Source organism: Orbicella faveolata, unplaced genomic scaffold, assembly GCF_042242905.1.
Source record: "Orbicella faveolata isolate gen_17 unplaced genomic scaffold, um_ofav_v1 contig_24, whole genome shotgun sequence".
In the NCBI taxonomy this organism is placed as follows: domain Eukaryota; kingdom Metazoa; phylum Cnidaria; class Anthozoa; order Scleractinia; family Merulinidae; genus Orbicella; species Orbicella faveolata.
The window spans coordinates 18725984-18741114 of record NW_028301552.1 but is presented as its reverse complement, the minus strand read 5'-3'; the positions used below and the strand labels follow the sequence as shown (position 1 = coordinate 18741114).

General features: G+C 39.6%; 1 protein-coding gene across 1 annotated transcript; it reads right to left on the bottom strand.

Annotated features, from left to right (window-relative positions):
• Positions 1-291: 291 nt before the first annotated feature.
• Positions 292-6853, bottom strand: LOC110052254 (uncharacterized). Its single transcript, XM_020758367.2, has 5 exons — positions 6759-6853; positions 5940-6639; positions 4016-4185; positions 3229-3627; positions 292-2774 (listed from the first exon to the last, which is right to left on the bottom strand). The coding sequence occupies exons 2-5, from the start codon at positions 6430-6432 to the stop codon at positions 2580-2582; spliced, it is 1257 nt and encodes a 418-aa protein (XP_020614026.1). The 5' UTR covers positions 6433-6639; positions 6759-6853; the 3' UTR covers positions 292-2579.
• Between the last annotated feature and the right edge of the window lie 8278 nt (positions 6854-15131).

Sequence of the window (15131 nt, the reverse complement as noted above, 5' to 3'; positions counted from 1 at the left end):
CCCGAATAAAAAGTTCTGCTATGCACCGTCGGCGCCTATGTCTGATGCCCGTTATTAAATTCCCACTTATCAATGTCTAATTTCCCATAACCATATTGCTAAATTAACAAACACTCAAGTGATGAGAAAATGAAAATCGTTATGCGAGAAAGACTTTATGTACTAATAAACTTCTCAAAACTTTGAACGAAATGTGCGCCTATGCTAAGTGGAAAAACAAATTTTGAAGTTACATTATTGTATATTTCACTTTTGCAAACTTAAAATAATGAGAAAAAAAAACTGAAAAAGTTTTCAATCAGTCTTTCAATCGTGTATTTGTTTGCTGATTGATTAATTATACAATAATAATGATTTAATTAACTCCTATTTATTAATCAATAATGCTTTACTTTAACTTTGCTTACAGCTATCTACCTAACAAACTTCAACACTGTAATACTAAGCAACAGAACAATATTCCCATAAGTTGTTATAATTTATTCCTATAAGATTTAGAAATGCATTTTATTGATTACAAGTAGTGCATTCTGTTAATCGCATTATTTACTTTTCCGCTGTGATATTTTAACGACGTGGTCAATTAAGAAATTACTTGTACTTACAATCGCTTGCAATTTAAGCCTACAAATTTTAAATAAATGGATTAATAGTTATCAATTCGTTACAAAACTAACCAGTAGAATCAGTCGTAGTCTTTTCAGCCATAGTGCTGAATACTAGAGAGCTAAAGCAAACCACGACGGCAACGGCAACGAAAACGCCACCAAACAAACGGTTTAAGGAGTGGAACAATGACTGTGCACGTGCGTAATAAAGCGTCATACATTTCTTTCCGTCCCCTGCACAACAACAACCTCCAATGGTTACGTTCTACGTATTTTGGAGAACGCGAACGACGTGAAGACAATTGCGAAATTCGAAGGTAAAATATAAATTAGTTTTTACTAGGCGTTGTCCTCGGGTCGCCGTCGTCATTGCTTAATCTCGCCGAGCGTCAATTTTAGGGTATAAAAGCCACAACGATGAAACCACGGTCCTAAACCAGAGGTTAAACGGTTTTGACAGATATGCCCAGTAAATGGGTTGCAACAGTCCAGCTTCATACTTAAAAAACCGTTTGTTTGTTTGTTTCTCAAAACAGCCGTCGTGGTAGCTCAACTTCCCCACTCTTTAAAAAAAAAAAAAACACTTATTTTATCTTCATCGAACGTAGTTATGAGATTGTTATAAACAAGTTAATGAATATTGCTCTATTTGAGAGCTAGGAAACAACTAACATTTCTAGCAAGTCAAATTTTGTATTTGCCTTGGTGTGATGTATATTGTTTACGACATAACATTGTTACGACGAAGTCAATTAAGGAATTGATAAGTGAATTAGTCACTGGCATTAAACTATGTACAACTATGTACAACTTTTAGAAGGGAGCGATTGAGAATCTTAATTTAGTGACTGGGGATGAGTAATCTATAACCATCCTCTCCGAATAATGTTGTCAATGAGAAATGTGCCACTAGGTGTGCCCCTCTTTTTCAGTGAGTACACTGCACAAGCTGAATTAAACACATGTCAGCTAAACAAGATTCTCAATAGCAACCTTGATAGTTTTCGTATAGTAGATATAAAACATATTTTTCGCAATTAGCCAATCAGAAGCATTTTTACTGTTTTGATACTGATCCTGCAATATCAAGTCACGGATACGATCCGAGTTTTGGCCAACTTGGGTACGATAAATATTTAATCGTACCTTATTTTGGACTCTGCGACCGCTTATCGACCTCGTAGAGTCTCGACCCTGGGGAGCATTTTGGCTCTACTGCGTCTGGCCAAATAAGAACCATACCTGTACCAAACACTTATGCTATGCCGCTGAAGCGTACAAAAGGGTAGGATTAAATTCGAGAATTATGAAGAAAACCAAGTTGATATTCTACTTTGCAGAATGAAGATCGACTACGATTAGATAATTAGGTGTGTCAATTGTTTTACAGGCTACTGGACAAATTAAAATATGGAACAGCGACGATGCTCCTTTGCAAACGCAGATTTGCACTCTTCGAAATGCTAAAATTTATTGATTGTTTTCTGGTGTTTTTTTTTTTGTTTTTTTCATAGAGCTTCGCAAAAGTAGAAAGCTTTTTTGAGGAGCCAAAAATTGTTCCTTGGAGCAATTTATAATTTGTCATCATAGAGCTTTGGATCAACTGAACAACTCGACGATATATAATTCTGTAAGAATTGTGAATATCATATGGAAGCATGGAATCCTTCAATTTCAGTCTTTGTTTAGTCTATTCCAATTTACCTCACGAACAACACTAATTACTTGCGTGCTCACCATGTAACTTAAAGTTCCCAAGTAGATGGTAACATTTGATTTGTAAATGAAGCAATTTTACGTGCACGCTATTTGTGGTCTTGCATGTCTACTCCCTGAAAAAGAGGATTGCAAACTTTATGTCAATGCCGTTGATCATTTACTTATTTACTTTGTGCAAAAAATTAATCCTTAGCACTGCAATTTAAAGGATATACACACAATCATCTTCAAGCTTTTACATGATACTTTTTTTTAACTGGTAAAGGGACAGATCCAGTAATGAATAACGCACACCATTTTGTTAGGACCATGAATAAACAGCCCTGAATTTCCTTTACAAATGCAACGGTACACAATCGTGTTTGTACTCGGGTCAATTTCTCCATCCTGGAAAGCGTACTCTGCGGCTCTTTCTGTTGAACACGTGGCGCCAACAATCTTCATGCCCTGAAAAGAAGCAATAAGCATGTCTTACAAACCTTGTTCGAATCTCAATGTCGGGGAAGTCACCTTGCTTTCATTATTCATACGTAAAAAAAACCGCGCTGAATCTATAACTTGATGTGTTGCACAATTGCTAAATCCATGCTTCAACAGAGGATTAAGGGTACGGTAGAGTAATACCCCCATATAGAACTTCTACCCTAGATAGTCCATCTCAGGTTATTTTATAGACATAGTACGTAGTTCTTTCAAGGATAGCGCATTGCGTAGATGTTTTCGTGAATGATGAAAATGCATGTGAAGCCACTTAGGCTGTTTTTGTTGTTATTGTTTCTTTTCTTTCTTTCTTTCTTTCTTTTTTTTTTTTCCACGAACTCGAACTCTTCGCCTGTTTGTGTTGATTGTGTGCCCTAATATACATGAATAATTATACAAGTAAACTGAATCTCAGTTGTACCGAATGGTCATCTTCTCGCAAAATAACTGTTGAGGTAGCTGATTGGCCGGCCGTCTGTGCAGCTTCCTTTTTGTTCGTGTACCGACAGCGACTCACATTCCAGGCTCCAGAGCTGCTCTGTGAAGCGTTATATCCAGGAGGGCCCATTAATCCTTGAACTCCAGGGGTCCCTGATGGGCCCTGAGAGCCGTTTATCCCTCTGGGACCCATTGGTCCTCGGGGCCCAGGGGAGCCCGGTGCGCCATGAGTTCCGTTTACGCCTCTAGGGCCCATAGGTCCTACATTCCCTTTAGTGCCATTGAAGCCCCTAGGTCCCATAAGCCCTGGTGGCCCTTTAGAGCCGCGAGGTCCAATTGGTCCTTGGGGACCTGCGGGGCCCGGTGGACCAGTGCTTAATCCCTGCAAACAACAAAGAGAGTAGCGATTGGTGAAGTTTGCACGGAATTGAATACGACTCTTATTAATGAAAACGGTGTATAAAAAGCTTATACTTTGCGAGGAAACAAAATGTAAACAAGTCTGATTTTTTTCCCCCCTCAGGGACGACACTTTTCTGTCTGGCGTACCTAGGGGTCGGAATGGACCGTTTCGGCGACAAGGCGGCCATTTTGTATTCTATAGTTTCAAATAGCTATTATGGGATGCTCAGGGGGTGGGGGTGGGTGATAAATACATTCTAACTTGCCCCCGAGTATCCCATAATAGCTATTTAAAACAACAGAATACAAATTGGCCGCCGTATCGCCGGAAAGGTCCATTCAATTCATAGCTGTTCAACTGTATTTACCTGAGTCGTGAAGTTTGCTATAGCTCTCTTTTGTGTCTCTAGTTTGACCCCAAGCTGGTCAAGCTGCGAGCGAGAGATATTCAATGCTTCCTCTAGTTCTGATATCTTCACTTTTAACTCTTGGAGTAACGTACTTTCTCCACATCTGGTCGATGTACTTCCTTTAGTTTCTAAAGAAAGAATGCAGCAAAACTTCAACAACATAAGACATCGGGTATTATTATTTTTTTTTTTTTCTGTAACGGATTGTCCTTAAATTTGCTACTTCATTATCTTTACCGCCATTTAGTCGCATAGATGAAAAAGGAAATAAGACGCACCTCCCAAACAAGGAGGACGTTCCGACTTCATTGTTTTAAGGGTAAAATCAAGATGGCGAACGTGACGTTTAGATGAAAAGTATCATTGTTGTCAGTTCCTTGATAAAGAAAAATATAAGTCACTTAAGGATTTTCGAGCTGTGCTTGTCCCAGGTTAAGGATCAGAATTGGCCAGCAGTAGTTAAAATATTTAAGAAAATCAGACGCAAAGTCAAAAAGAAAATTCCTGAGAAATGACAAAGGTCTCTTGTGGACTCATGAAAAGTATTACAAGAGACCTACTCCTCGCGCCTGGACTTCCACACAGGTCATGTTTAAAAAAATTTTCCAATGATTATCATCATTCTTTATGCATCCGCCATGGTACAAACCGACACCCCCCCCCCCCTCCCCCCACACCACCACCACCCCCACCGCCAGGATTCAGTTGGAATTTGGGTATTGGTTCTGGATAGGGTACAAAGGATCTACGAAAACAGAAAAAAATCGAGATCTCCGCAAAGTGGAGAAATACTTTGTTGAAAGCGGTAGAAACTCCCAGGTCCGCCGAAATTGCTGCCGGTGTGTTTGCTCTTGAACAATTCTCAAAAAATTCGGAAATTCAAATTTACGCCAGCTTTTTCTAAGCTTTTGGACAGTTTTTGTCATAATTGCTATCCGTTTTGGTAGTGAATGGAGCCAGATACTCTTCGCTGTCTTGCTTATGAAAATAGCCCCCTCAGCTTCCGCTCTAACTAACCTTAACCTCGAGCGAAAGTTAATGTGGATCGTTTTTACTAAATGACAAGATCGTTTTCAAGTGCATCCATTGAAAACGTCAAGAACAAAGACGGAGATTTTAGAGTAGATGGGGAACAACAAACAGCCAAAATTTTAGCTTAGCAGTGTTTACCGCAACCAAATCGTTGAAAGCAATGTTTCGGAAATTACAGAACTTTGCATGGGTCCGCTATAATCTTGTGTTGCTTTGCCACGTGGCGGGTCTTCAAGAAGAAAAGAAATTGCTGCCAATGACAGGAGTTTTCAGTTCCACATGTTAAAGTTATCGTTTTCAAGTGATTAGAATACAGTGTATTAAACTGAGAAGCTAAAAGTGTTAATTTCTGTAACATTTCAGATCATGTCAGATTTCAAAACGCTTTTTCTCGGCCAAAAACGAAGCATTCTACTGTAAACAGAAATCTTCACAGGTAGTAATCAGTGAGACTGGTGTTGGCCATACGTTAAAATATCGGCTTATAATAGATAAAAGGAAGTTATATATGTACAGTTTTGGCGATGTCACGTACAAAAAGTATCTTTTCGCATCTTCCTTTTGGAGACCTTGCTTCGATCAACTACCACATTTCACACACAGGAAACACTGAATTGGTCTTGCGAGCTTGTTTACTGAAAGGCTAATTCAAAAATAGCGATCGTTGACGACTTTTCAGTTTTTCGACCCCGTGTTGCTATTTAGTTAACGTTTCTCCAAAATGTCTCATTTCGAGCAAATTATAGACTATTGAAGGCAATTGCAACAAGCCGGGTTGTCCTTAAATGACCTGATTGATACAATAATCGTACTGTTGCAACTTGCATGCCATTGACGCTAAGTGACATACCTGGCGAGGAAGTGGGCTGATTCGAACTCAAGGTGTTGTCCGACATGAGCATCATGACAGTCAAGATTAGGCCGCTTGTAGCCGTCAGGAAGACTATCAAGAGGAGCACCGTCATGAGATACATCATACGACGAAATAAATCCATTTGCTGTTGCGTTGCTTGTGTTATCGTGTTTAATGTGTCGTACATTGCGTCCCTGTGGTTATTCCCAAACCGTGGCTCTCTGTCCTGTGGAAGTGTTTTGGCGTCAGAGTTGCTGATGACTTCATATACTCCCCCATCGTAACTCATGTCGAATTGACGAATCTCGACAATCTTCTCGAGTTCTTTTTGCCCCGTTATAGTCGGTGTGGACTTTGGTTTCGTTTTGTTAACCTTTCCGGTTGTTTTGTTTTCCTTGTCGCCATCAGCCTTGTGGAGGCTACGAGGAGTTCCATGAGCCCTGCTCATTTCGTAGCATGGGTTTTCTTTAGATCTTACTTGTCGATGCATAATCTCTGCAAATATGTCAGCCTGTAGTAGTTGCGCAATGCGGTTCTTCCGGACGTGTTCTCAGACAAACCTTAGCCCGCCAATTTGCGTGTAGTAATGAATTCCACACATAGAGCCAGACTGAACTATTGACCTCCGAACGGTTTCGTGTATAAATTGTTTAGAACAACCAGTACGGTCTTGTTTAGTTTGATAGAAAAAGACTAACTGTGGAACAAATGTCAGACGTCACAGTGAGCTATTACTTTAGTACCTTGGATACAACTTCAAGTTAAGACTTCAATAAGAATTTTCCTAAATTCTCTACGTGGTATTTAAAACCTTACTTTCAAAAGTCTTAACCTCTTGCATTTCAAGTGAGATCACCTTCTAATATCTCATTTCCATATCAACTCGTTGTGAACAGAAACCTGGAAATGAAGTGTATTGATGTTGGGATTGAATGGATTAAAAAGACGCAGTACCATCTTGATGGGGGGAGGGGGGGAGGGGGGGAGGAGGGGGGGGGTGAGGAGAGACGGCGAATCTCTAAAGTCATGTGAAGATTAGAAGCTCAGTCAACTCGTGCGCGTAAATTCACTGAGTCCAGTACAGCCAGATAAAATTTAGTGGTCTGTTTATTTCATCAGGAAATTAACGTTTCCAGGACCTTCCTGTAGTTTTACAGTAGCTTGGACGGCTGCTGTGGGTGGAATGATGAAACCTCTCTGCCGCAGCACGTGATAGGGAATATCCTACGCACGTGTACAATGCATGAATAAGACTGGTCAGCTTATCGGCTGATTCTGATCAGGAAATCCTGGAGTTATGTTGCCCTTTGGGACTATAACGGGTGGTATTTACTATATATGTATATGTAAATACTAGAGGAAACCGCGAAATTTCCGTCATAACATGCGGTAGGGATTGGTCGTAAATAAACACCGGCATGTTCAGCTGTAGTTGAAATGAGAGCATATAAACACAGTTCAAGGCTTGCCTTGTTTGAAGGAGGATCGGGAGGCAGATTTCTCAGAAACATTCATTAAGACATAGGATATCGTGTGAATGAATATTGAACTTAACCTGTGTCAAGGTAAATAACAACTCGACTTATCGCGAGGACTAAATAATCTTGCACACATGTTGTGACGAAGTGTCACCCAAAGCGCTTATTTCGTGACAGTCAACCCAAAACCCACCAAATCGCTCGCTTCGTTCGGGCTTACCGGGAGCCGGTTCGCAGGCTACTTCCTAGAAATCTACCAGTTTGTATTAATGGCGATTATCTTCTGTGGCCGAATTGCAAACGGGGATTTCCGAGTTACACATCGTTCCGCAATTTGCTTCGGTTTTGAAGCGAGCTGCCAAAAAGAGACAAGTTGTTTTTTTTGTTGTTTTTTTTTTGTTTTTACGATTTACCTGCAAGCGAGTTCTCTATGCTAAGACGTTCGCTCCCGATTGCCGTACGGCAATCACTTTGAACAATTCACGCAGTCCGATTCATTTACTGATGGCAGGCCGTGGGGAATTATGGCTGTGAACGCTGGACGAACGAGATGCGAACGAGTCTTAAAAATTTATTTGCTTTATAGTCTGGTTTATTACCAAAAAACTGGATAGTGGAAAGTAGTTGTCTTTGAAATCGACGGTCTTGCTTATGGACACGGTAAAACAGCATGACCACCAATAATAACTGCACTCTGTGAGAAAAGCGCTTGGACTTAATGGCTGAATCGGGAAGTTACTGTTCTATTTTGCCCTCGGGGTTATGTTATCAGACGCCGTCGGAACTGTCCAACAGGCGGCAGAGCTCAAAGCTAGCTAAAGCTATTACCTACAGAACCACTTTCAGAGAGTTTTGACCAATAATATTTCGTTAATACACAAGTGTGAGCAAAATAAACAAAGGGTAGAGTAGGTCGAGTAGCCTGGAAATTAAGTGAATTCTACTTTTTGCTAAAAGAGACACCCAAAGCAAAAAATCAGTTCAAAGGGTTTTAAGGAGCGAAACCAGTAATTTCTAAATATATATTTGTTTATGCGAACAAAACGGGGTTTACAATTAGGACGACAGTACGTATATGAAGTCTATAGGTAAAGTCTGCATGCGAGCCAAGTGGCCCATCAGGCCGGAGCTTATCCCGGTTTCTGTAGCATGAAGCGACTAGGAGTATTTCTACTCCCCCCTGGATGGGATGCTAGTCCATCGCAAGGTTACCCCCAGCATTAAGTTCGCCGGTACCCATTTATACACCTGGGTGGAGAGAGGCACTGTGAGAGTAAAGTGTCTTGCCCAAGAACACAACACAATGTCCCCGGCCAGGGCTCGTACCCGGACCGCTCGATCCGGAGACGAGCGCACTAACCATGAGGCCACCGCGCCTCCCACTTATGAAGTCTATGAAGTCTATGAAGTCTATGAATACTGGGCGCCATTTACACGTGTGTTCTGTGGACTCCTGAATCTGGACTCTGGACTTCAGATTTAGAGATGAAATAAATAGCAATTAATATAAAAAAAAAGAAAAAAAAACATACAATCTGAATAATCTTGACCAAAAATCATGCATCGTCTTCTGCTTGAATTTCCAAGTTTATGCATTGCGTGACATCAAAGAAGGCTCTCAATAGAGGAGTTATCGGTGATGTTTTTGAGAGGAGAAGAAGTATCGTTTTCAATAACGACGGGTCGGAGCTCTAGAATAATACGTTTCTTTGGCCATCGTAACTTAACAGGAAATAACAATTCGCTTGTTATTTCTAAAGTAATAACTTTCAGTAGCAAAACTTAATGACAGATGCCTCTGTTACTTTAAGGCCGCAATGTTGGTAACCCCCGAGGGACACCGGGCCGATTTAGCGTCTCCATACAAAGCCTTATAAATTTGGGTGAAACACTTCCAAATAACACGCGAATGAATAACAGCACAGACCTAAATCTTGGCGAAGTTGTTTATATACCAATCATCTATCATATTTATTTCTCATTGTACAACTGACGATGAATGATGTCTCATCCGAAACATGTCTTGTCTTCATTAAAAAATGAACTTTAAAAACACCGTGTGGTTCATCAAAAAGATACTATTACCATTACCATTACCATTATCATTACCATTACCATTACCATTACCATTACCATTACCATTACCATTACCATTACCATTACCATACCACTACCACTACCACTACCACTACCACTACCATTACCATTACTATTGCTATTACTGTTATCATCATCATCATCATCATCATCATCATCATCATCATCATTATCATTGTAATTATTATTCACTATTATCATCACTTTTTTATTTTTATTACTATTTTTTCATGATTTACAATACTATCTTACATCAACAATACTACAAAAAACCGCACTACCACTACCAGACTACTTACTATATGCAATTATAGTATGTTGCAGTATTGCAGTCATACAGCAGTTTTCAGTTGAGTGTCGATAGTAATCAGACAAGTACTAACAAATCAAGGCATCAAGTTCCACAGGGAAGATGAGCAGCCCCAACCAGCCGCTGTGAAGAGAGCGAAACAGTCGAGGCTACTTAAGGGTGCCCAAGACTGGCAAATGCTGGCTGATCTATCTAAAGCCCTGCATTTTCCATGTCACATTGCCATCACAACTGTGCGCCCAGACATCGTAATCTGGTCCGATTCCCGTAAATGCGTGCATCTGGTCGAACTAACTGTGCCTTGGGAAGGGAACTTTGACTTTGCTAACGAACGCAAGAGAACCCGTTACGAGCCTCTCCGTGCTAGCTGTGAAGATCGTGGCTGGGCCTGCAGTGTTATACCCGTCGAAGTCGGTTGCCGCGGCTTCATTGCAAGATCGACCAGGTCCTTCCTATCAAACATCGGACTCCCAAAGAAAGCTCTCCGAGCAGCAATCAAGGCTCTTCAAGAAGAAGCAGAGGCAGCATCCAACTGGATCTGGCAGTCATCGCGCAGTGCCTAAATCTGCGCTGATCACAATATCTTATTAAACTACATCCAGTAAGTGCCTGGACACTCCTTGTGCATACACCACACGCTTGCTGCTATTACGCCTGACCAGGCATCACCCAGTGGCATCTGCCGCTGGCGGCGCCAGGAACTGTAGTCCCGTTGCTAACCGCCGAAACTACCAAAGTTCCTGGTCAACGGCTGACGAGGATGATGCCTAGCAGTTAGCAGTTAAAGCCTCTGTATGAATTCCCCTTTGGTTTTGGTTTTGGTTTTACTACGGTTTGGGATTGGCTGAGTAGTCTAACTGGTAAATAATTGGTTTAGTTTTGGTTTTACGACACTCAATGTTGAAAACTGCTCTATTGCAACATCACAAAACAAAATAAAATAAAAAACATGGAAAGACTTATTAACAATAGGACGTAGCAGCTACATTCACTATAAATTATATGCATTACAGAGTTTTGCTACTTTTCAGTGACTTTTGGGATAGATTTTTTTTTTCTTTACAATTTACAAGATATTGCCTGCATTACACCACCTAAAGGTAGATGCAGTTCTAGTTTGTTGGATTCAAGTTTATTACTCATGCACAGTATGGCGCATGAGTTATAAAATGGGCTCCGTTTCTCCGTTCTGGTGTCACATTTGTGCATGCAAATTTATGCATGCATACATTTATCACGCTCTTTGGAGCTCCGCCATATTGGATTCTTCAAGAAGGTGCCGTTTTTTTCCCAAACGTTGTGCTTTTTTCTCAATTTGATACGGTGTGAAAGTACCTGTCAGTACTTAAGTTCGTTGTAAAGATTCTGAACTGACCTGTGAGCATGCACGAACAGCAAGAAAGTGTTTCTGGAGAAGTAAGCCATTGTTTATGTCGATCGCCATCTGACAATATGACAAGTGTCAAATCTACTAGGGGTTTGGAGATTCAAGGATATATTACGAAGAATCATTTACTAAGAACGTGCTCTGTATACTTCACCTTTTATTCAAACAATGCTTCCTGTTCGTGTAAATGGACGTGTTCAACAAAGCGGGCAGCCACGTTCGATATATCATTATTCTAGCGTGGTTCCGAGGCTTTCAGGACAAAATTTTTCAAGTTTCTTTTGTCCCTCAATTTCCAAAAGAGACTCGGTTACAAAGAAAACATTTTAAAAGAAAAATAGATGCTATAACATGACGTTTCGACGTTATCTTGTCGCTATTATCAAATGTAGATTAAAGTCGTTCAGTTCAGATATATACTAGCTCAGGTATTAAGAAGGAATCCACCAAAGGTTCGAGAAATAAGTGGACAAAAGCTTTTCACCGAGATTATTTACATTGTATTGGAAACTTCTGTGCGACTGTTTTAAATATCTTCTCAAAAAATATCAAATGGTGAAATGAAACTGATGATGAAATTTTACCTATGTTTTACCAAACAATTTCTCTGAACTTTGAAATTTACTTTCTCGAGTTGCCATGAGAAAGTGTTTTTGGTGTTGTTTCAGACAACTGTTTATATCTTTAGCTTTTAGAAAATGCAAAAAGGATTGTAATATACTTAAAGTTATTCTGGTACAAGGTTTTTGTCCATTAAAAACTGAAATTGCTCGCTTTCCCGTCGCATTTTGTCTTAAGGAGTCAAGAAGAATGTGAGGGAGGAACAATGTCAGCTTGTTAAACACTTTTGCCCGAATAGTGTCCACTTGTGTGTTTAATTTTTTTCTTTCCGTTTTCTTTTCCTGCTTCTTTGTACACCTTGTATTTTGCATCAATTATTGAAACCTATTAAGTTTTTAGCAATATGCATAAGGATATATATAACAATGTTTTTCGAAAATATGGCATTGCATGAAACAACATATAAAAAACACCAGGTGCCTACTGAGGAGCAATGTTATTTAATCAAGTTTCAAGTATACTTAAAGATCAAATTACAAATATAATAGAAATAAGGCAAAGTTGATATTTGATACAATGGAATATATTCCTAACAGCCAACATAAACAAGTTTAACACTGAAACAGAAAATGCCTATATAGATTTAGTCCAGAATTCCTATGGAAAAAGATATTTCATCCAATTCGCAATTCTGATCCTTTGTTAATTCTCAATATATAATTTTTATAATATATAATTATTCGCCTGACGATATTCTTCTAATAAAGATGACAAATTGCGTTACAGCCCCTATCTTCTCTCCTGTATCTTCATTATCTCTATCTTAAATATATGATGCACTTTTTTCGAATTAACATTTCTCCCGTATTATTTCTAGTTGTCAGATGGCAAACGTTTTCAAACTGCTTGTCTGACATGTACACATTGCGTACCTATTTTATACAAGTTGTAATCTCTTGCGCATGAGTATAGGCTACTTGGAGCCTCTTGTTTATTTTTTCTCTCTTCATTTTATTTTCAAGTCCGGAAGCCAGAATGTAGAGTCCAGAGTTCGGAGTCCAGTCTACTTTTTATACTATGCCCAAAGATTATTTTGATAATCAGTTTTTCTTCAAACTAGGTTAGCTTAGTGAAATTCATGAGCCTGACATGTGAAATATTAGCTCAGTAACAATTACACTGCGCATGCAAGCAACAATTACACTGCGCATGCAGTCTAATGTTCCGTACCAGTTACCAAACAAGGCAATGAAAATATAGACTCCACACATAAATAGCAGTCCTATACCGCCTATAAAGAGGTAAGAGTTAGAAAGCCAGAAGGCAAACAGGTACAACGTCTTGTTACAGTAGTCAGCGCTCTCTGGATCGTCGTAGTTCGGCTCGTAGTTTCTGTAAATCCACACGTATCCGCAGATGGACCAAGCGAAGACAAAGAGATCTATTAGAAGCCGTAATGGGTTTACACTTTGTTCCTCTCCCTGCTCCCAGCTCTGTTTATATGACTGATATCGTCTGCCACCGACACAGCAGGTGTAAAACAGGCTAGTGGATCCAAGCACGATCAAATAAATGGGGATCATGTCTTCCACTGGGCACTCGTCTTTATATTTAGCACCTGTGAGGACAAAATCCGTTAGGTTATAAATAAGATACGATGAGTAACGCAACTTTACACTTCGTCATGCAATATCCAGCAATATCGGTCACGCCAGTTCTTGCGATTCTGTTACGCTATGCGCTATCGTGATATAGCTATTTTAAACGATTCTGTCATGTTCTGTCACGCTAGCTTAATTCTTTCACATCTGGTAGCTGTGGCCATTGTAATTATTCTCAACATTCATCTACGTCAACATATATAGGTTATTGACCAAGTGTGAGGTCAAGATGGCTGGATATTGGCTAAGTTCTTTTTTCGTGTTTATGGACCGAGACGGAGTCGAGGTCCATAAACTCGCAAAAAAAGAACGAGGCCAATATCAAGCCATCTTGACCGAACAAGCTTGGTCAATAAAGGATTTATCATATGGCTATCAGGGGAATTTTTCTTGCGGGACACAGCGGGTAGTCCCGAGCGGGCAAGATAGCTCCATCTTGCCCGCTCGGATAGCTAATCACAGTGCAGGATTTGACTCATCTTACCTGCTCACGGAGCTGGCCATATAGTAAATGGGTAAAATTTCAGTAAGTTATTTTATTTAATTTATACGTTCGAAATCGCATTTGTAGTATAATACCAGAGACGTCTTCGCTAGGCAGTTTCCACAAATATCCGGATATTTTTGGGGATATTTGGAAGTTTCCGAGATATTAAGATATTTAGAAACTTTGAGGAAATTCGCAATAGTCGGAGCTTTTTGGGGTTTAATTAGCCCTGCGCATGCCGGCTGTGTTTTCCTCGCAATTACTAATTTCTATGTCAGAAATAATCCAGTCCAGCAATTTTCCACTTCAAAAAATGTATTCCATATCACTAAAAGCGCTAAAGCACCAATTTTCCAATATGCCGGATGGTGGTAACATCGAAGCGCCTGAATCTTCTTCCCCAACTCCTACTACTACAAGCCAGGACTCCTGTACAAGAACAGTTTAAACATTCTAGCCTAAGTAATCCAAAATCGGTTTATCATTAAAACAAAAATACGAGATATTTAGAGGGTTTTTCCAGATATTTAGACAAAATTTTGTGATATTTAGGCAATTTTTTGAGATTTTCCGGAAAGATATTTAGGCGATTTTACGTGATTTTTGTGGGAAGGCCTTCGCTGATAAACTATGGGGCGGGTAATCTGGCGTCTCTGGAGTTGTAGTCAAACTAATTGCGATAAGGAATTACTTTCAATGCAACTACAATGAATTCGAAACAGCTTGGTAGTCTTTAAAAGAAAAAACTGAATCAGAAAAAAAAAATTTAAAGGCTACAGAATAGTAGTATCTAAACTCACCGATTACTATCGATGCTATGTTGAGGGGCACAGCCGCCAACAAAAAAATAGTTAGGACAGTCGTAACTGAAAATAAAAATATTACAAGATTATTGGTAAAATTTAAGTTTCATTTTCACTCCAAATTGAAGTGAGCAGATCTCAAAAAAAAAAAAAAAAAAAAAAAAAAAAAAGATAGAGAGAGAGATTAATAAAACTTATTCTAAAACGTACGTGTTGCCACCCAGGCGAAGCAAGAATCCTCCAGAGCATCCGCCATATTTGGGGTATTTTTTCCTCTTGAAATTATGTTTTTGTTTCGTCAACTTCCTGCCAACGTAAGAATAATATTTTGTGTTAAAATGTGAGTGGATTAAACAGGTCTTTTGCTATGTGGCGAACAAATCTTCAGTTTCTAAAGACTTACTC

Excerpts from the sequence above, each read along its gene's own strand:
- LOC110052254 (XM_020758367.2), bottom strand. The coding sequence starts at position 6,432 with ATGCATCGACAAGTAAGATCTAAAGAAAACCCATGCTACGAAATGAGC. Across the intron at positions 4,186-5,939 it reads TCAGCCCACTTCCTCGCCAG|AAACTAAAGGAAGTACATCG; the intron begins GTATGTCACTTA and ends TTCTTTCTTTAG. Across the intron at positions 3,628-4,015 it reads TAGCAAACTTCACGACTCAG|GGATTAAGCACTGGTCCACC; the intron begins GTAAATACAGTT and ends TGTTGTTTGCAG.